Here is a 23,452-nt window from a genome sequence, read left to right on the forward strand (position 1 = left end):
GGACTTCCAGCGGGCATGCGTGAGCGTGTTTGATAGGAGTGAATGGAGACAAATGGTTTTTAATACTTGACATGCTGTTGGAGTGTGAGCAAAGTAACATTTATGAAGGGATTCAGGGAAACCAGCAGGCCGGACTTGAGTCCTGGAGATGGGAAGTACAGTGCCTGCACTCTGAAGGAGGGGTGTTAATGTTGCAGTTTAAAAACTGTAGTGTAAAGCATCCTTCTGGCAAGACAGTGATGGAGTGAATGATGGTGAAAGTTTTTCTTTTTTGGGCCACACTGCCTTGATGGGAATCGGCCAGTGTGTTTATAAACTAATAAAATAATAATCTTATAAAATGATTGACAATTTTTTTCTGAATGTAAAGACACCAAACATGCAAAATTTTAATTATTACTACTTTCTTAGTAAAGTAAAATGTCTTGTTAATGAACTATTGGGGGAGGTGTACAATAATGTTGAATGTCTGCAGTTCCCGAATTATAAAATGAACATTTCATGATCGTCTGGTTATCTTATGAGATAGTGGACTCAGTTCACTAATGCAGAAGACAACCAGACACTAAGTATACAAGCATTGTAACCTCTCTTACTGCTGTACTATTTTACTCAAAACTTGTGGGGGAAGTAATGAAAACTTTATTAATGTAAAATGATTAACATAAAGTAAGGAAGCATTGCAGTAGACTTACTTTCTCATGCTGGGCAGGTCTTAATCACATCTATTACAGTACATTACATTAGATGAGCATTGCAGTAGGCCTAGTGGCCCATACTATGTAGGTTCTACTGAAATCCAACTTTTCTCACTTATATTGTTATTCAGCCTTTTTTTTTTTTTAAAGGTGCCCAGTGTTTTAGCTTCAGCAATCAAAAAAGGGCAGGGCAGGCAAGATAGGCAGACAGGGCAGGGAAGCATAGAGGGAGAGGGTCAAGGGGGGGGGGAAGGGCAGGCAGGGAGGCAGACAGACAGGCGCACACTCAGGCATGGAGGTTCAGGATTAAGTAGGTTTGCCAGAATGGGTCCTGACCCAGGTCTTCTCCATGTGGTGCCCTGGCAGTGGCTCCCGAAGGAGCATCGGAGTTTGTACAAGTGACGTACTGTTTATAGCCCTGTGGCAGGGGCACTGTGAGTATTCTTGTCAAGTGGAATACAGTTTATAGCCCTATAGCAGGGGCAGCCTTATGACAAGGGCACAGTGAGTCTTCGGCACAAGTAGTGTAGTAATCTACAATTGTTGTTGATGCCGTATAGCTTGGGTAAATACATCTTGGTGTAAGGGCTGGTTTTATCACTATGAGGCTTTCAACTCTCAAAAGCTCTGCTCCATTTGAACCATTCCTAAGTGACTCGGGAATTCCTCCTGATGTGTGTTGAACATCTGACGTCTGAGAGAAGTCTGTGTAGGCATGGAGGCAGTATACACTCAGACATGGAGGCAGGCAGGCACTTGGGCAGTGAGGCAGGCAGGCAGCCAGCCAAGTATGGAGGGAGAGAGGGAAGGAGGGAGGCAGGCAAGTAGGCATTGATAGAGATTGGTAAAGAGTTGCAGATTTATGTTTTGTAAAGTTGTAGTAATGTTGGTAGAATTACGGACAATACGTTAAGTAACGGCTTGACAAAGCTCCTGGAGGACAGAACGTTGCCACAATAAAATGTCACATAAGTTGCACTCGTGTCCTTTTACCTAACTCAAAATACTATTCAAGTCCAGTACTGGTCAGTTTGTGTGGAGGGTAGGAGGGGAGGGGATGATAGATAACTGTGTGGGAGGTGGGGGGCAGAGAGGTATTACATCTGTTTCCTGCACTGTACAATACTTGGTCACTGTACTCACCCTTTCTCTCCCCACCATAATAAAGTGAACATTAAAGTGTGTTTATATTATCCTATATAACCAAGTTTTGCATTTGCATTTGGCTGACAAGATGACGATGTGGTGGTGGGAGGGGTGTGAGGGCCAGAATGACTAGTGAAAGGGAGGAAGGTAGGTGTGGGGGTGAGAAGATCTGGTAACAGAGAGACAGACACAGACACAGCCTGCCTGCCCAGCCCATCTCAACCAGCCCAGCCCAGCCCATCTCAACCAGCCCAGCCCATCTCAACCAGCCCAGCCAGGCATGAAAGCCTGGCCCTGCCCTGCCCTGCCCTGCCCTGCCCTGCCCTGCCCTGCAGGCTAAGCAGGGTGGCCTACGGCTCATGGAACAATGAAAATAGATAGGTCCTGGACATGGTCATTCTGACCAGTTCCAGACAAACGTCGGAGTCACCAGGCTTGGTCTAACACTTCAGAAGACAGCTGGACACCATTGTTGTGAATAAAATTCTGAATTACAAACTCTTGTCTGTTTTGTCTAGCCAGTTTTTTTGCTCGAAACTGCCGAAATCTGTTAATGAGAGGTTTTACTGTATGCCTGACACTTTAGCTATTGATTGCCAGAAATTACTCATTCAACTATCAGAGCTACATTATATAGCACCCAGAATTTAGTAATTTGGCTAGTTTTACACTATTTTCAGCAGATACCAATTTAAAAACAAAGTTGTAAACAAAAACTTTGCTCATTAATCACATCCCTAAGCCTCCCATATAACTAGTGCCTTCCATTTTAAATCCATCGTGGCACAAAAATCAATATTTTTCCTATTGGTTAATAAACCATAACCAAGAATGCTTGGTCATGGTTTAGGATATTGCAGTAGTTGAAGCAGACCTTGTAAAAACCCAAGAAGCAGACTGAAGGTAAGGGGGATCTCTACCCTTTCTCCAGATATCATTTGAGAATACCCCTTTCTCCAAATATCATTTGAGAATACCCCTTTCTCCATATAGCATTCAGTAGACAGGCAGACTGCTGTCTATGAGGATCATTGAACACCAGAGGGCAATATGTTATGGACAGGAGAATTCAGTGTGTTAGCAACAGGAGTCACAATATTCGTTGGGAAGCTACTGTCATCAAACACTAATCACACTCAGCCACAAAAGCAAAATCATAGAATGTGCTCTCATAGCTACCACCCTAAATTTTAACATATCACGGGAAACCAGGAGAAGGGGTTACTAGCTCCTTGCTTCCAGCATTTTAGTTGCCTCTTACAACATGCATGGCTTGTGGAGGAATAAATCTGTTCCACTTTCCCCATGGAGAAAAGAGGAAATAACCAGAACAAGAACTAGTAAAAAAATAGAAGAAAACCCAGAGGGGTGTGTATATGTATATACAGTGGAGCCTTGGTTTTCGTCCAGTCCGATTTTCATACAATTTAGTTTTCAACCACTTTTTTCAGCGAAATTTTCCCCGTTTTTGTACATCTGCTTGGAAATTGTCCATACAAACGTGTCTGCCTGCCCACGGGACGCGGCTGCTCATATGTTTGTGACTCAATCTGCCTTTGTAAGTCGTCCAGAGTAACAGAATGTGTCCTCCGGAAGGATTTTGAAGTGCTTGAGGCTGACCCTGTTGTGGAATCTATTGTGTCTTTGGGGAAATCCATGGGGTTGGAGGTGAGTGGCCAGGATGTGGAAGAGTTGGTGGACGACCACAGGGAAGAGCTAACCACTGAAAAGCTGCAAGACCTTCATCTGGAACAGCAACAGACCTTAGCTGAGGAAATTGCTACAATGGAGGGGGAAGAGAGAGGGGAGAATGTGCCTTCTTCAGCGAATAAGGACATTTGTGCAAAGTGGAGCGAGGTGCAAAGTTTTGTGGAGAAATATCACCCTAACAAAGCTGTTGCAAGCCATGTCAGTAACATGTTCAATTACAGTGCTCTGTCCCATTTTAGGCAAATCTTAAAGTGAAACCAGAAACAGAGGTCTCTGGACAGATTTTTTTTGTGCGACAGGGTCCAGTGACTCAAGCTGGTCCTAGTTCTAGTAAAAGACAAAGAAGGGAAGTAACCTCAGATAGGGCTTTGATACCTGAAGTTCTTATGGAGGAGGATTCCCCTTCCAAACAATAACCTCTCCTCCCTCTCCCCTCCTCGCTGTCTTCCATACGCCAAGAAGGGTTTTCAATAGAGGTAAAAGTGATGTTAAATGTTCTTTTATCCATTTCATTAGTCATTTATATTTATTTCTCATTGTTTTCTGTATGTAAAACTATAGTTATTCTCTATAAAATGTATTTTTTATTAATATTTTGGGGTGTCTGGAATGGATTAATTGGATTTACATTATTTCTTATGGGAAATATTACTTCAGTTTTCGTACAAATCGATTTTCGGCCAACCTTCTGGAACGGATTAAAGATGAAAACCAGGGTTTCACTCTCCATTTTTGTACATGCATATGTAGTGTTACCTAAGTGTAAGTAGACGTAGCAAGACATACCTAAAATCTTGTATGTGTATGAGACAAAAAAGAGACACCAGCAATTCTACCATCACGTAAAACAAACAAAAACAAGTTTCCATTTCACACTTCACAGGATGATGGTACCTCCTTAGGCAGTTGCTGTCTACCAACCTAATATATAAATAGTGAAATTCCAAGCACTTTCGTAATTTGTCACATTATCAAAGAACTGTAAAAATAAAAAGATTAACTGGGAGGCATACAAGAACTAGACAACACCTCACAGTTACCTCACAACACCTCACCTATATCATCATAAAAAGTCATGTGTTATAAGATAACCGTGAGGTGTAGTCTCGTCCTTATATGCCTTACCATTGATCTTTTATTTTTATAATTCGTTGATAGTGTGAGAAATCACAAAAGTGCTTGGAATTTCACCATTTTTTCACAGTGGTTGTTCTGCATGTTGTGATATCACTTGTTTACTGTGATATTGCGTATACAGTAAGGCCCCACTTATATGGCAGGTTAGGTTCTAGGCTAATGCCGTAAAGCAGAAATCGCCGTAAAGTGGAACACCCTATTTTTCCACTTAAAATTGCATATAAATACTAATACTAAATAACAAGTTTACACTAACATATATTAAGTTAGCAATAGAACTAGGCATTAAAAATCAATAAAAAAGTAAAATACACATATAGTACACTCATTACTTACCTTAAAATATTTGTAGTCTTAATCAAGGGTGAGATGAGTAGTATTTATTGTAAGAAATCAAGTGTGGTATGTATGGTAACCAGCCAGGCTACTATACCAGGCCATTCCACCCACACAATATTCTATGACATTTAAGCATCCCAGAGCGATAAAATGCATATACAGTTCACTCATTACTTACCTTAAAATATTTGTACAGTAAGGCCCCGCTTTACGGTGTTCCGGTAATACGGCGATGTCAAATTATGACCAAAATTTGCTATATGGCAAGCGGTCTTTCAAATACGGCGCTTCCCACCCGGTTTGTTTACATTTTCTGTGACCTCGTCTATTATGTCAGGAAACTTTCCAAAATTTCAAAGTGTTTTAAAGTTACTGCATATTTTATATGTACTCTGATAATTATACTTATGTGTACCTGTACCTAAATATACTTACACACTGTGCTGGTGTGCAGGTACACATTAAAATCGCTAAGTCTCTCTCTACTCATGACGCCAATACTACGTAATAATAATCACTCTTGGGCACACTAAATGTCTTATTTTACATCAATATAGGCATTTTCATTAATCCATCTATGATATTTTCCTCAAAATTATATATGAAACCCATTACATAGCATATAAACATGATACATACACTCATAGAATAAAAATTGATGTAAATATGAGATTTGTTTACAAAGCAGGTGTGTAGGCAGTGTCGGAAGAATTACGTTTTCTCTAGTCAAACTGGGGGATAACTGTAGAAAAATATTCTTTTCGTATGCCTTTACTCTATACAGTGGACCCCCGGTATTCGATATTAATCCATTCCTGAGAGCTCATCAAATACCGATAATATCGAAAACCGAATCAATTTTCCTCATAAGAAATAATGAAAATCAAATTAATCCGTGCAAGACACCCAAAAGTATGAAAAAAAAATTTTACTACATGAAATATTAAGTTTAATGCAATAGAATAATTACAATAACAATAAAATAATTGACACTTGCCTTTAATGAAGATCTGGTGATGATTGATGGGATGGAAGGAGAGGAGAGGTGTTAGTGTTTAGATGGGGAATCCCCTTCCATTAGGACTTGAGGTAACAAGTCCTTTTCCAGGGTTACTTCCCTTCTTCTTTTAATGCCACTAGGACCAGCTTGAGAGTCACTGGACCTCTGTCGCACAACAAATCTGCCCATAGAGCTCTGTACCTCCCGTTCCTTTACGATTTGTCTAAAATGGGCCACAACATTGTCATTGTAATAGCTGTGTTAGGGTGATTTTCATCCATAAAGGTTTGCACTTCAACCCACTGTGCACACATTTCCTTAATTTTTGAAGTAGGCACAATGTATTCAACAACTGGTACATGTATAGGTTTCTCAGGGTTAGCCCCAAACCCTTCAAAATCTTTCTTAGTTTCCATACTAATTCTCACCCTTTTTACCACAGGGTTGGCACTAGAAGCTTTCTTGGGGCCCATGATGACTTATTTTGCAGAAACAGGCACCAAACACAGTGATAATATGGATAATATGGAATGTACCGAATGTATCCTTAGATGCGCGCACACTGGCTGGCTTGTAAACACTGGCACACAAGGGGCAGTTCAGGCCACGTGTGGACAGGTCTCATACGAATCGTATTGAATACCAGGTTTTCAATCGAATACCGAGGAAAATTTTTGCGATATAATGCATCGAATACTGGATTTATCGAATAACAATGCCATCGAATACCGGGGGTCCACTGTATACTATAGCAATTCACGACCCCTGTGGGTTTAGTGCTTTTTTAATAATAATAATATTATTATTAATATCAATAATAATAATAATATTATTATTATTATTATTATTATTATTATTATTATTATTATTATCTTCATTCACTCTAAAAATGGTGTGTTGCTGTTTGTTTATTCTGAACTAACTTGTACACAATGTAAGAGTATTTGTATTGTGAGGTAATTATTATTATAATAAAAAAAATATTGAGGTAAATGTTTTACAAACTCTTACAAATGGACGTGAATGAACTAAAAGTAGGCATATTAATACGCATTTATTTCGCCTGACCAAGTGATCGTACACTACCTGTTCAGTTTGTGTTCTTACATTGTCTCAACTCTGTATCTCGTTCTCCCTCTCATTTACTCTTTCGTTAACTAGTTGGTTCTCATTGACGATGGTGTCTCAGGTTAGCTGCGATAAAAAGAGAAGTCGTAAGCCTCTTGCTTTAAGTGCCAAGTTAAAAGATGATGGTGTGCCATTCTGATTTTATTCAATAAACACCCTGCCACTCACCTCTCACACATTAATATTAATATTTTAAGGTAAGTAATAAGTGTACTCTGTGTGTATCTTACCTTTTATTGTGTTTTTAATGCCTATTTCCATTGCTAACTTAATATAAGTTAGTGTAAACTTGTTGTCTGGCATTTATTGCATATATTATGTGTGCTCTGATAATAATACTTGTGGAGCTGTGTGGTAGCTGGGTGGAGGGACAACATTATGTTTTCTCTGCTCAGCCATCAGAGAAAACGTGTATGAATCTGCGCTTGGCCCAGTCACTCCCTCGCTCCGCTTTTGTTTACAATTTTCGGCATGAACTATTCATTACTTCTGCCTTCGTTTATGATAGCATCTAAAGGTAGTTGTTAGAAATGATTAAATTCAGTGAACAAGGCATGTCGATGTTAATAATATGGCTCTGGGCCACAGTGTAGGTAGCCGGTAGGTGTAGCCCAGGCAGGCTACACCTACCGGCTACCTACACTGACTTCCTACAAATAAATACTGTACTACTCACCTCTTCTCCTATATAAAGACCACACATATTTTAAGGTAAATAATGAGTGTACTGTATGTGTATTTTACATCTCTGGGATGTTTTAAATATTGTATATTAAGTATGAGATGGGGAGCCAGGGCTACCTACACCTGGGCTACCTGCACCTGACTTCCTACAAATAAGTACTACTCACCTCTCTCCCTACATTAAGATTACAAATACAGTGGACCCCCGCATAGCGACTTTAATCCGTGCAAGAGGGCTCATTGTTATGCGAAATGATCGGTATGCGAATGAATTTTCCCCATAAGAAATAATGGAAATCAAATTAATCCATGCAAGACACCCAAAAGTATGAAAAAAAAATTTTTACCACATGAAATATACATTTTCCTACACACAAAGAGAAGGATACATGCACAATAGTAGAGTAGTACATGCACAATATATATTGTGCATGTACTACTCTACTAAATGAAGAATAAATGACACTTACCTTTATTGAAGATGCAGCAATGACTGATGAGACACTGTGTCCTGGGAGTGCCTTTTCCTCCTGAGTACTGTAGGTCCTGTTTGGCATTTTCTTCCAGAACAGGCCTTATCACACTGTGTATGCCACTACGATTCTTAAATCTCTCAAACCAACCTTTGCTGGCTTTAAATTCACCAATATGAGCACTAGTTCCAGGCATTTTTCCCTGTTCACCTGGGTGTTAGTCGACTGGTGTGGGTTGCATCCTGGGAGACAAGATTAAGGACCCCAATGGAAATAAGTTAGACAGTCTTCGATGAAACTGACTTTTTTGGGTTATCCTGGGTGGCAAATCCTCTGGGGTTAATTGTTTCTTGGTATTCTCAGTAAGCCACACCAACAACGGTGCTACAGCAGCAGCAGCAGCAGCTGACAGTGCTACAGCAGCAGCAGATGATGCTACAGCAGCAGCAGCAGCAGCTGACAGTGCTACAGCAGCAGCAGACGATGCTACAGCAGCAGCAGCAGCAGCTGACAGTGCTACAGCAGCAGCAGACGATGCTACAGCAGCAGCAGACGGTACTACAGCAGCAGCTGATGGTGGTACAGCAGCAGCAGCAGCTGACTGTGCTACAGCAGCAGCAGACGATGCTACAGCAGCAGCAGACGGTACTACAGCAGCAGCAGATGGTACTACAGCAGCAGCAGCAGCAGCAGCAGCTGACGGTGGTACAACAGCAGCAGCAGCTGACGGTGCTACAGCAGCAGCAGCAGCTGACAGTGCAGCAGCAGCAGCAGCAGCTGATGGTGGTACAGCAGCAGCAGCAGCTGTACCACCAATAGTGATGGTTGATTGGGGTTTATTATACAACCTGGCCAGCTCGGAGACACGCACTCCACTTTCATACTTATCAATGATCTTTTTCTTCATCTCTATAGTAATTCTCACCCTTATTGCTGTAGGGTTCGCACTAGAAGCTTTCTTGGGGCCCATGGTCACTTATTTTGCTGATAAAATCACCAAAAACACTGTAATAATACGAAATGTTCCGATTGTATGCTTGGATGTTACCGCGGAGGCTGGCTGGTAAACAATGCCACCGGCGGCACATGTGAGGCTGGCTAAGGGCACACATTGGATGCGTCTCGGACGAACAGCGGTGAGCAGGTTTTTGAGCGGTATGCGAGGCAAAATTTTTGCGATAAAAGCAAGCGGTATGCGGATTAAACGTTATATGATGCCGACGGTATGCGGGGGTCCACTGTACTTTAAGATAAGTAATGAATTTACTGTGAATGTATTTTACTTTGTGTGTTTTTAATGCTTGGTTCTATTACTAACTTAATATAATTTAGTGTAAACTTGTTGTCTGGTTTTTATATGCATTTATAAATGGAAAAAATGGCTTTCTGCCTTCCGGCGATGTCTGCTTTCCGGCGACAGCCTGGAACCTAACCCGCCGTATAAGCGGGACCCTACTGTAGTCTTAATGTAGGATCAGGGGTGAGTAAACAAGATAAAACGAATAAATGAGAGAGAGAGAGAGAGAGAGAATGAGTACATGAGGGAGGACAGGTGCAGAGTTATGTAAACAAACCAGGCGAACGCAAGTTTTGTAAACAAGCCAGGCATACACGTATGGTTTGTGTACAAGTTACATTGTGTACAAGTTGTCTCTACATTGATACAGTAGAATAAATAAAGAAGAACACTCCCATTCTCATGTAACACCATTTTTAGAAGAAATGATGCTCTGAGTGAAGGCAATGGAAATAAGTCACTCTGACTTTTTTGGGTTATCCTAGGTACTTTACACGTATGCTGCTATGTATGATAATCTATGTAACTATATTTGTGTATACCTGAATAAACTTACATACGAAGGGAATAATTTTCTACAGTTACCCCCAGTAACACATTTTCTCTTATGTTGGACTAGAGAAAATGTTATTCTACTGTGGGGTGTATTTGTCATCTTTATATGTTATGTATCGTCTTTATTATATAATTTTGAAGAGATATCATAGATGGATTAACAAAAATATGTATATTAACATAATACACGGCATTCATTATTATTATTATTATTATTATTATTATTATTATTATTATTATTATTACTAATATAGTGTCTCGAGACATAAGACACTCTTACTGATTTTAATGTGTGCCTGCATGCCAGCACAGTGTGTAAGTTTATTTAGGTACAGGTATACATAAGTATAATTATCAGACTATACATAAAATATGAAATCACTTTAAAACACTTGAAATTTTGGAGTTTCTAGACATAATGGAGAGACTTAGTGCTTAAGGATCTCACGGAGAATGTAAACAAACCTGGTGGGGCACAGTGACCGTATTAGAAAGTCAGGTGGGGGGAGCTGTATAGAGAGTTTTGGTCATAATTTGAAATGACTGTATTAGCGGAACGAACTCGCCTAGTTGTACTCACCTGGTTGAGGTTGCAGGGGTCGAGTCCTAGCTCCTGGCCCCGCCTCTTCACTAGTCGCTACTATGTGTGCATGTGTATGTACGTACATGTACGTGTACTCCCGTTTGTGGTTGCAAGGGTCGAGTCATAGGTCCAATCTCTCCCTGCTCCATGAGCTTTTTCGAACTTTGTTTTAAAACTATGTATGGTTCCTTCCTCCACTACGTCACTTTCTAGGCTATTCCACTTCCTGACAACTCTATGACTGAAGAAGTACTTACTAACATCCCTTTGACTCATCACAGTCTTCAACTTCCAATTGTGACCCCTTGTTTCTGTGACCCATCTCTGGAACATCCTGTCTTTGTCCACCTTGTTTATTTATTATTTATTTATTTTATGTCTTTGCAAACAGTACATTGAGATTTTGTATTTACAATAGTGGGTTGCAATGCAAAGAGAGCCTCTATTATGCCTAGACATTATGGGCCAACTTACCGTTATTGGCTTACAGACTACTTAACACTAAGGATTATATCATAGTTGCACAGTAGGGTAGTAATTATTTCATAGTTGGACAGTAGATTATTAAGTATAAGTGAATCAAAATTTGTATAAGACAAAAAATAAATTCATCTCTTCAAAAATGCTTTTTGTGAAAACAATGATTCAATTACAGTGGACCCCCGCATAACGATTACCTCCGAATGCGACCAATTATGTAAGTGTATTTATGTAAGTGAGTTTGTACGTGTATGTTTGGGGGTCTGAAATGGACTAATCTACTTCACAATATTTCTTATGGGAACAAATTCGGTCAGTACTGGCACCTGAACATACTTCTGAAGTGAAAAAATATCATTAACCGGGGGTCCACTGTATATTCCTGTCAACAATGGATAAAAGGTTCAAAGTGGTTGTTGAAGTTATGATGTGGGAGTACATAAGTGAGTATGTGTGTACTGAGTATTAGCGTTTAGTCTAGGGTGATTAAGTGGCTTTTGAGAAGAGTTCTAAATTGATTTTCAGAACGCGTTACTTTAATATCTTCTGGTAATGAATTCCATATTTTGGGGCCCTTTATGTGCATAGAGTTTTTACACAGTGTGATATGGACATGAGGTATATCAAAAAGAGATCTGTGTCTTGTGTTGTGGTCATGTGTCCTGTTTAGGTTGGTGAGGAGAAGTTTGAGCGGAGGGTTTATATTTGCATGTATTGTTCTGTGTATGTAGTAGGCACATGAATAAGTATGGATGTTCTTAATGGTGAGCAGATTCAGACTTCTGAAAATTGTTGGAGTATGCTGGTGGGAGTGGGAATTTGTTATTCTTACAGCTGCCTTTTGCTGGGTTATTAGGGGTTTTAGGTGATTGGATGTTGTTGATCCCCATGCACAAATTCCATATGTAAGATAAGGGTATATGAGTGAATGGTACAGTTCCAGGAGAGCTGATTGTGGAACGTAGTACCTTATCTTTGATAGTATGCCTACAGTCTTGGAGATTTTCTTGGTGATTTGTTGTATGTGTGTCCGGAACTTAAGGCTACTGTCAAGGTGGATACCTAGGAATTTTCCCTCTGAGTCTTGTGACTGATGATCCATTTAGCGTTATGTTAATTGGATCATTTGCAGCTTTGTTTCCAAACTGAATGAAATAGGTTTTATCAGTATTCAGGGTAAGTTTGTTAGTCATCATCCAGGCAGATATTTTCTGCAATTCGGCATTGACTGTGTTTGCTAGTATGACTGTGTTTGGGTGGGAAAAGACATATGTAGTATCATCTGCAAATAATATGGGTTTGAGTAGCTGTGATGCATTTGGTAGATCATTGATGTAGATGAGAAAGAGGAATGGCCCAAGGATACTTCCTTGTGGGACTCCTACTGTGATTGGTTGGGTGGAAGAGTTTGCATCATTTGCATACACATATTGAGTTCTGTTACTAAGGTATAATTTTAGGTAGTTGAGGGAGTGGCCTCTGATACCATAGTGCATTAATTTGGAGTACAGCAGTTCATGGTCAACTGTATCGAAAGCTTTACGTAAATCAATGAAAATGCCCAGCGGGACTTCTTTCTTTTCGAGTGCTGTATATATTAGTTCTAGCATGTGTATGATAGCATCATTTGTGCTTTTATTATTCCTGAATCCAAACTGACAAGGGTTTAATATATGTTGTGTGAGACGAGGTAGGAATAGATCCGTCTATGAATTAATTTTTCAAAGATTTTAGAGAACAGTGGTAAGTTAGATATTGGTCTATATTTATTCAAGTCAGCTTGGTCACCTCCTTTGTGGATTGGAATGACCCTCGCTATTTTGAGGATTGTTAGGAAGGTAGATGATTCAGTGGATTTGTTAAAGAGCGTTGCAATAATTGGTGACAATACTTGAGAAGCTTTTTGTACATAGAAGCAGGCAAGTTGTTTATGTCTCCTGCCTTGTTTTTAAGGATGTTTATGATGACCGTAACTTCTATGGGGTTGACTGGAGCTAGGAATAGCGTATTTGGGTAGGTACCTATGAGGTAGTCTGATGGACGGGTGTTTGCACTTGGTATTTTGTTCGCTAGATTTTTTCCTATGGTGGAGAAGAAAAACATTGAGTCTGTTTGCTGTTTCAGCAGGTGTGAGTAGGGGTTCATCTGATTTTGTTAGTTTGATTGTTTCTTTTTGGATAACTTTTTAGTTCCAAGAATTTCAGGTAGAGTTTTCCAGGTTTTTTTCATATCACCTTTGATGTTATGTCAATTCCTTGTGGTATTTTATATGTCATTATCATGTCTCCATTGATCCTCCTGTCTTCCAGTGTCATCAGGCCAATTTCCCTTAGCCTTTCTTTGTAGGACAATCCCCTTAGCTCTGGGACTAGTCTTGTTGCAAACCTTTGCACTTTCTCTAATTTCTTGACGTGCTTGACCAGGTGTGGATTCCAAACTGGTGCTGCATACTCCAATGTGGGCCTGACGTATATGGTGTAGAGAGTCTTGAACGATTCCTTGCTGAGATATTGGAACACTATTCTTAGGTTTGCCAGATGCCCGTATGCTGTAGCAGTTATCTGGGTGATGTGCGCCTCAGGTATTATACTCATCCCAAGATCTTTTTCCTTGAGTGAGGTTTGCAATCTTTGCCCACCTAGACTCTACTCTCTCTGCTGTCTTCTTTGCCCTTCCTCGATCTTTATGAGGTTGCATTTGGCGGGATTAAATTCAAGGAGCCAGTTGCTGGACCAGGCTTGTAGCCTGTCCAGGTCTCTCTGTAGTCCTGTCTGATCCTCGACCGATTTAATTCTCATTAACTTCACATCGTCTGCAAACAATGACACTTCTGAGTCTATCCCTTCCGTTATGTCATTCACATATACCAAAATCAGCACAGGTCCTAGGACTGACCCCTATGGAACCTCACTCGTCACAGGCACCCACTCTGACACCTTGTCACATACCATGACTCGTTGTTGTCTCCCTGTCAGATATTCTTTGATCCATTACAGTGCCTTTCCTGTTATGCATGCCTGATCCTCTAGCTTTTGCATTAACCTCTTGTGAGGAACTGTGTTGAAGGCATTCTTGCAGTTCAAGAAAATGCAGTCTATCCACTCATCTCTCTCGTGTCTTTCTTCTGTTACCTTGTCATAAAACTCCAGTAGGTTTGTAACACAGGATTTTCCTTCCCTGAAACCATGCTGGTTGTCATTTATAAGCTTGTGTCTTTATAGATGCTTCACTACTCTCCTCCTGATGATCTCTATGACTCTGCATACTATACACGTCAGTGACACAGGTCTGTAGTTTAATGCCTCATGTCTGTCTCCTTTCTTAAAAATTGGGAGTACATTTGCCATCTTCCATACCTCAGGTAGTTGCCCAGTTTCAATGGATGTGTTTGAAGATTTTTGGTAGTGGCACACACAGCATCTCTGCTCCCTGTCTAAGGACCCACTGAGAGATGTTGTCTGGTCCCACCACCTTTGAGGTATCAAGTTCACATAGCAGCTTCACCTCCTTGGTTTTGTGTATTTCATCCAGCACTTGTTGATGTACCTCCCTTTTCTGACTTCCTGGAGTCCTTTCTGTCTCCACTGTAAATACTTCTTTAACCCTTTGAGGGTTTCGGCCGTACTAGTACGGTTTACGACCCAGGGTTTTTGACGTACTAGTACGCCTAAATTCTAGCGCCCTCAAATCTAGTGGGAGAAAGCTGGTAGGCCTACATATGAAAGAATGGGTCTATGTGGCCAGTGTGCACAGTATAAAAAAATCCTGCAGCACACAGTGCATAATGAGAAAAAAAACTTTGACCGTGTTTTTGGATTAAAACAGTGACTTTGCACTGTATTTTCGTATGGTATTTATTGTTGTATTCTAGTTTTCTTCGTCTCATTTTATAGAATGGAAGACATATTACAGAAATTGAGATGATGTTGACTGGTTTTACAATGAAAAGTGCCTTGAAATTGAGCTCAAAGTAGCAGAAATGTTCGATTTTTACCAAAGTTCAAAAGTAAACAAATCATGCCAAGCGTCCAATACACATCAACTGGTGAGTCTAATATTCTTTTGCAAGTGTGCCAATATTATTTATACCATTTTTTACACTAACGCAGTAGTCTACATAACAGTAAATCTTCAATTTTTTGTGAGAATAAAAATTCAAAGTGGAAAGCAAAAGAATATAAGAGGGGGCTTGAGACATGACTAATGAACAGAGGAAATGTCATTTTAGTGCCAGGAATGTCTTTCTTGTTTATTCTGGACCCTATTCAGAAATTGGCATCTTTTGAAATTTGTGTGAAATTGGCAAAATTGCTAAATTCTGACCACTGTACTGAATAGTTGAAATTGATAAATGGGTGGTTTCTTGCACTCATTCGATAGAAAAAATGGAGTTCTAGCGAAATATTCATGTTTTTTGTCGACTAGCACAGTGGAATTGGCCGAAAAATCAGGCTCAAAGTGGGCAAAATCGCCGATGCGTAAACATCGCCGAGACCACTAACTTCGCGAGAGCATAATTCCGTAAGTTTTCCATCAAATTTCAAACTTTTGGTGTCATTATGATCGGGAAAAGATTCTCTATCTTTTCATAAGAGAAAATTATTTTTTTTTTTTTTTAAATTTGGCCGACCCTGAGAACGAGTCTCGGAGAGGGCCTGTCGACCCTCAAAGGGTTAAATCTCATATTGAGCTCCTTACATACCTCTTGGTCGTTTCTTGTGAACTCCCCACCTTCCTTCCATCCTTCCTTCCTTAGCCTGATTACCTGGTCCTTGACTGTTGTTTTCCTCCTGATGTGTCTATACAACAGCTTCAGGTCAGACTTGACTTTCAGTGCTATGTCATTTTCATATTGTTGCTGAGCCTCCCTTCTTATCTGTCCGTATTAGTTTCTGGCTCTTTGGCTAATCTCTTTATTTTCCTGGGTCCTTTGTCTTGTGTACTTTTTTTCTCTACTGCACTTAGTTTTTGCCTCCCTACACGTTTGGGTGAACCAAGAACTTGTTCTAGGGTTCCCATTATTTCTGTTTCCCTTGGGAACAAACTTCTCCTCTGCTTCCTTGCATTTTGTTGTCACATAGTCCATCATTTCTCTTACTGGGTTTCCTGCCAATTCTCTCTCCCACCAAATGTCTTGCAGGAAGTTCCTCATGCCTGTCTAGTCCCCTGTTTTGTAGTTTGTTTTTTCCCGTCTTATTCCTGCTACCCACTCCATTTGTAGCTCAACTATGTAATCAAAGCACAGAACTACATGATCTTTAGCTCCAAGGGACCTTTCGTACATGATATCCTTGATGTCCACACTACTCAAGGTGAATACAAGGCCCAGTCTTGCTGGATTACCCTCACCTCTCTCTCTCTGGTAGTGTCTCTAACATGCTGATGCACGAGGTTTTCTAGTACCACATCCATCATCTTGGCTCTCCATGTTTCGGGACCCCCATGGGGCTCCAGGTTTTCCTAGTCAGTCTCCTTGTGATTGAAATCACCCATAACTAGTAACTTTGCTCTCCCTATGTGAGCTTTTCTGGCCATCTCGGCTAGTGTGTCTACCATTGCTCTGTTGCTCTTGTATTCTTCTCTTGGCCTCCTGCAGTTCTGTGGCGGTTTGTACATAACTGCAGTTACCACCTTATGGCCCTCAGACTGGAGTGTTCCTACTATGTACTCCCTATGTATGTGTGTGTGTGCATGTGTGCGTGTGCACGTGTGTGTGCACGTGTGTGTGCACGTGTGTGTGCACGTGTGTGTGCACATGTGTGCGTGCTCACACATACGATCACCCTAATGTAACTTACAGAAATCTAATAAATTTTGTGTTTTACAGGCAAACACACACCAGTGCCAACATGTCAAAGAGAGTGGCCCACCTCCGTCCAGTGACGATCGCATCACACTGGTGGTGGAAGGCACCCGCTTCATTGTTGATCCAGCCATATTCACTGCTCACCCTAACACTATGCTTGGAAGGTTTGATGCACTCATTATTGTATGGAAATTAACCTTATGTAGTAGATTCTCCCATTTCATCACTGACCATGTGATACTGACAGCTCAGCCTAACATCATACTTGGAATGTTTAGATTTGTCATTATTGTATTGAATTAATGTGTATCTCAAGTTTGTAGATGCAGTACTGTTAATAGTGATATGTAGTTTTTATTGTGAGTATAGGTAATTATATACTTTAATTTTAAACAAGTACCAATTTTCAAGGATGTTTTCATCGGGTCTGGAATTCACACATCCTAATGAAAGAGGAGAGTTTGAGGTAGCAGAAGGCTTTTCTTCAGCTGTGTTCCGTGCAGTCTTGGATTATTATAAGAGTGGAACAGTTCGCTGCCCTCCATCCGTCAGTGTTCAAGAGCTCCGGGAGGCTTGTGATTACCTTCTTATTCCATTTGATGCCAACACCATTAAATGCCAGAATTTACGTAAGTGTTTAATTTGTTTTAAAATAAAAAATGGTTTTCTTAGCTTCCAGTATCAGCTACAAAATTATTACTAGTGTTATTTTCTCTGGTTTTCCTTAATTGTTTTTCTTTGTTGCCTCCTTCCTTCTCTGTACTTTTATTTAAGTTCATATTAATGATCAAGAAATTTTGAATACTGTAACTAGAGATCATTTTATATCCATCCTCCTTCATAGAGGGCAATCAGTTGATGCTGGCAAAAGATTCTTTATCCAAAGAATTTGAGGAATTCTTTCCTTCCTTGGATAAAGCCTGAGTGCCTTTCATTTCCCAGTCACAGTAGCAGTCAAAATGTAATATTGTGTTAATAAAAATATAACAATATCTTTATTTCTACAAGCATGTGTGAGCTTATTTGATAGGAGCGAATGGAGACAAATGATTTTTAATACTTGACATGCTGTTGGAGTGTGAGCAAAGTAACATTTATGAAGGGATTCAGGGAAACCGGCAGGCCGGACTAGAGTCCTGGAGATGGGAAGTACAGTGTCTGCACTCTGAAGGAGGGGTGTTAATGTTGCAGTTTAAAAACTGTAGTGTAAAGCACCCCTCTGGCAAGACAGTGATGGAGTGAATGATGATGAAAGTTTTTCTTTTTCGGGCCACCCTGCTTTGGTGGGAATTGGCCAATGTGTTAATAAAAAAAAATGTACAAGGCATACAGACCTAGCTGTATACCTTTACATACTACTCCGTAGAAAGCCGCTTGTTATGCAGAGCATTTCAGGCAAATTAGGTCAGTTTTGTCCTGGGATGCGATCCACACCAGTTGGCTAACACCCAGGTACCCATTTTACTGATGGGTGAACATGGACAACCAGTATAAGGAAACACCACCAGTGTTTCAACCCTTGCCGGGAATTGAACCTGGACCCTCACTGTGTGAAGCGAAAGCTTTTGCCACCAGGCCACGGGCTTGGTGGCAAACTTTCCACAGCATTATATCAGAAATTACTTTTCCCAATTTCAGATTGCATGATAGCCTTTTCAGACTGAATCATGGCTCACTTTTACATATGATAGACTGAACCACTGTTTAATTAATGACACAGATCAAAAACCCCTCTGTGTTAGAGGCATGGTGGTGTCCACTGAAACCTGCAGCAGCATATATTGGTGCAGAGAGGGATGAGGGGATGACAATGAAGAAAATAAAGAGAGAATGAGTGAATGAATGAATTAGTGAAAGCGAGAGGAAAGGGAAGAATCATCACCTTCCTCATCAGTGTAATCTGATGCGAGAATGGTGCTGGAGGGTGAAGACCTGGAAGATGATCTCCTGGGACATGATGCTTGACTTGTAGACCACTCTCTATTCAGCTGAATGTGTGCTCCATAATCACCCAGTCTAGTGCCAGGCAACACACACCCCTACTCTTCAGAACAAACAAAGCAAACAAACAAAACAAAATTTATTTCTTTGCAAGATTACATTGAGATTATGAAAATACAGTAATGATTTGCAGTGCAAAGAGAGCAACTATTATGCCTAGGCATTAAGGGCAGACTTAATTTAATGGCTTACACGCCATTTAACACTTTGACTGTTTCGGTCGTATATATACGTCTTACGAGCCACCGTGTTTGACGTATATATACTCCTCAATTCTAGTGGCTTCAAATCAAGCAGGAGAAAACTGGTAGGCCCACATGTGAGAGAATGGGTCTGTGTGGTCAGTGTTCACCATATAAAAAAAAATCCTGCAGCACGCAGTGCATAATGAGAAAAAAAACTCCGACCTTTTTTTTTTAATTAAAATGCTAACTTTGTGGTCTATTTTTGTATGGTATTTATGGTTGTATTCTCGTTTTCTTGGTCTCAATTGATAAAATGGAAAACATATTATAGAAATAAAGGTGATTTTGATTGTTTTTTCTATGAAAAGAACCTGAAAATGGAGCTCAAAATAGGGGAAATGTTTGATTTTTGCCGATGTTCAAAAGTAAACAAATGATGTCATTTTCCAATAAATGTCCAAGTAGCCATTCTAATATGCAGTCATGAATGGGTTGACATTATTTATACAATTATTACAATATTGCAATAGTCTGCATAACAGTAAATCTTCTATTTTTTGTTTGAATAAAAATTCAAAATAGAAAGCAAGAGTAATATCAGAGGGGCCTGGAGATGTGACTGATGAACAAAGAAAATGTTATTTTAGAGCCAGGAATGTCTGCATTGTTCATTCTGGACTCTATTTTGAAATTGTCATATTTTTAAATTTTCATGAAATTGGCCAAATTGCAAATTTCTGACCACGTTATTGGGTAGTTGAAATTGGTAAATGGGCAGTTTCTTGTACTCAATCGATAGAAAAAAATGGAGTTCTAAAGAAATAGTTATGAGTTTGGTCGACTGGAACAATGGAATTAGCCGAAAATAGGGCTCAAAGTGGGCGAAATCACCGATTCGTAAATATCGCCAAGGTTGCTAACTTCGTGAGAGCATAATTCCATCAGTTTTCCATCAAATTTCATTTTTTTGGTGTCATTACAATCGGTAAAAGATTGTCATTTCACAAGAAAAAATAATTTTATTTTTTCGGAAATTTTGCGACACCAGGAGACACCTCAGGATTTGGGGTTGCGACAGTCAAGGGGTTAATACTAAAGAAATTGATCGTAGTTTGTTTAAGTTGTACATCTTTTTTTATATTTTTAGTTGACATTAATTTTACTCTAATTCTGAAGATTCTGAAGATAAGTTGCAGAGGTTGGTGGATGAATTTGGTAGGGTATGCAAAAGAAGAAAATTAAAAGTGGATACAGGAAAGAGTAAGCTTATGAGGATAGCAAAAAGATTAGGTGATGAAAGACTGGATATGAGATTGGAGGGAGAGAGTATGGAGGAGGTGAATGTATTCAGGTATTTGGGAGTGGACATGTCAGCGGATGGGTCTATGAAAGATGAGGTGAATCATAGAATTGATGAGGGGAAAAGGGTGAGCGGTGCACTTAGGAGTCTGTGGAGACAAAGAACTTTGTCCTTGGAGGCAAAGAGGGGAATGTATGAGAGTATAGTTTTACCAACGCTCTTAGATGGGTGTTAAGCATGGGTGATGAATGTTGCAGCGAGGAGAAGGCTGGAGGCAGTGGAGATGTCATGTCTGAGGGCAATGTGTGGTGTGAATATAATGCAGAGAATTCGTAGTTTGGAAGTTAGGAGGAGGTGCGTTATTATCAAAACTTTTGTCCAGAGGGCTGAGGAAGGACTGTTGATGTGTTTTGGACATGTAGAGAGAATGGAGCGAAACAGAATGACTTCAAGATTGTATCAGTCTGTAATGGACGGAAGGCGGGGTAGGAAAGGTTGGAGGGAGGGGGTAAAGGAGGTTTTGTGTGCGAGGGGCTTGGACTTCCAGCAGGCATGCGTGAGCATGTTTGATAGGAGTGAATGGAGACAAATGGTTTTTAACACTTGACATGCTGTTGGAGTGTGAGCAAAGTAACATTTATGAAGGGATTCAGGGAAACCAGCAGGCCGGACTTGAGTCCTGGAGATGGGAAGTACAGTGCCTGCACTCTGGAGGAGGGGTGTTAATGTTGCAGTTTAAAAACTGTAGTGTAAAGCACCCTTCTGGCAAGACAGTGATGGAGTGAATGATGGTGAAAGTTTTTCTTTTTCGGGCCACCCTGCCTTGGTGGGAATCGGCCAGTGTGTTAATAATAAAAAAAAAAATAATAATAATAATATCTTTATTTACTTCACGTACATGTACAAGGTATACAGGCCTAGCTGACATCAGTGACATACTACTGTATAGAAAGGCACTTGTTATGCTGAGTATTTCAAGAAAATTAGGTCAGTGTCCCTGGATAACACCCACACTAGTCAACTAACTCCCAGGTTCCCATTTACTGATGGGTAAACATAGACAACAGGTGTAAAGGAACACGCCTAATGTTTCTACCTTGGCTGGGAATTGAATATTTACCAAAAATCATATATGGCTAACCCAAGCCAGGTACTAAAAATAAGCCACGTTGACTTTTTTGGGATTATCCTAGGTTCTCTACACATATGCTGCTATGTGTGATAATCTATAGAGAGAAAATAACTTTTTTGTTTCATGTTTATGGTGGAGTACGAGTGTATATCATAGTTAGCCCTGTGCTATACTCCGTTTTCTCTAATATAAACCCCCAAGACAAGGATAGGAGAATGGTATTTGTTTACCATATCCTCTTCATAACTCTCGAACTGCTCGTGTTATGCCAAATATTATTCATTCTGGAGTATTTAACATGTTTTATGTTATTTATGTTGTTTCTTACATCATATTAGATCAATTGTGATAGGCAAATAAGCTGTAGTGTTGATATTAGCGTAATAATAAAGCATATTCTCCTGCTTCATGAGACTGAGCTCATGGCAACCGACAGTGGCTTCAAAACCACCTTATCTTTAATGGATAATGTACTGTGTAGGTGCTTTACATAATGAGAAGCATTTCTTTTATTCATTGGAACCATGGCTAGGGCTAAAAGTAAGCAGGTTAAAACAATAAATGGAGAAAAAGAAATTGGAATGACTTATGCAGCAAATAGGGCCACCAAACAGTACCAGCAGGTTGGTGTGGCGACCCTGGAAATTTGAAATTATGCTAGCCAAAATTAGTGCCGAATAACTGAAGGAACCGAATAACTGATTGCCAGATTTGTGATTGCGGACCTGTATCAGGTTTCTGTGTGATTTATATTGTTTATTATGTCATATTAGATGAAGTGAGATAGATAAATAAGCCGTAGAGTTGATATTAGCTAAATTATTGCATACAAGGGGCTTTTGGCAGGACAAAATTTCACAAATTAAAAATAAATAAAAAATAAATCAGTCATGCTGGTACCATACTATCAGTCATGGTGGTAACCATACCATCAGTCAGGGTGTTAATCACACCATCAGTCATGGTGGTAACCATACCATCAGTCATGGTGGCAACCATACCATCTGTCATAGTGGTAACCATACCATTGGTCATGGTGGTAACCATACCATCAGTCACGGTGGTACCCATACCATCAGTCATGATGGTACCCTTACCATGAATCATGTTGGTACTCTTACCATCAGTCATGGTGGTAAACATGCCATCAGTCATGGTGGTAAACTTACCATCAGTCATGGTGGTAAACATACCATCAGTCATGGTGGTAAACATACCATCAGTCATGGTGGTAAACATACCATCAGTCATGGTGGTAAACATACCATCAGTCATGTTGGTACCATACCATCAGTCATGGTTCTAACCATACCATCACTTATGACAGTAACCATATCATCAGTCATGGTGGTACCCATACTATCATTCATAGTACCCATAACATTAGTCATGGTGGTACCCATACCATTGGTCATGGTGGTAACCATACTGTCAGTCATGGTGGTAACCATACCATCTGTCATAGTGGTAACCATACCATCATTCGTGGTGGTAACCATACCATTGGTCATGGTGGTAATCATACAATTTGTCATGTTGGTTCCATACCATCAGTCATTGTAACCATACCATCAGACTTGCTGTGCTGGTACCATACCATCAGTCATGCTATGCTGGTACCATACCATCAGTCATGCAGTACTGGTACCATACCATCAGTCATACTATGCTGGTACCATACTATCAGCCATGGTATGCTGGTACCATACCATCAGTCATGCTATGCTGGTACTGTACCATCAGTCATGCTATGATGGTACCATACTATCAGCCATGGTATGCTGGTACCATACCATCA

General features: G+C 40.1%; 1 protein-coding gene across 1 annotated transcript in view; it reads left to right on the top strand.

Annotated features, from left to right (window-relative positions):
- mri (BTB/POZ domain-containing protein mrityu) overlaps positions 1-23,452 on the top strand; it is a 129,689-nt gene that overhangs the window by 5,304 nt on the left and 100,933 nt on the right. Inside the window, exons 2-3 of the mRNA XM_070085028.1 lie at positions 17,031-17,200; positions 17,448-17,665. Coding sequence (XP_069941129.1) covers positions 17,031-17,200; positions 17,448-17,665 — 388 coding nt within the window. The remainder of the gene's footprint in view (positions 1-17,030; positions 17,201-17,447; positions 17,666-23,452) is intronic.

This window comes from Cherax quadricarinatus, chromosome 14 (genome assembly GCF_038502225.1).
Source record: "Cherax quadricarinatus isolate ZL_2023a chromosome 14, ASM3850222v1, whole genome shotgun sequence".
NCBI lineage: Eukaryota > Metazoa > Arthropoda > Malacostraca > Decapoda > Parastacidae > Cherax > Cherax quadricarinatus.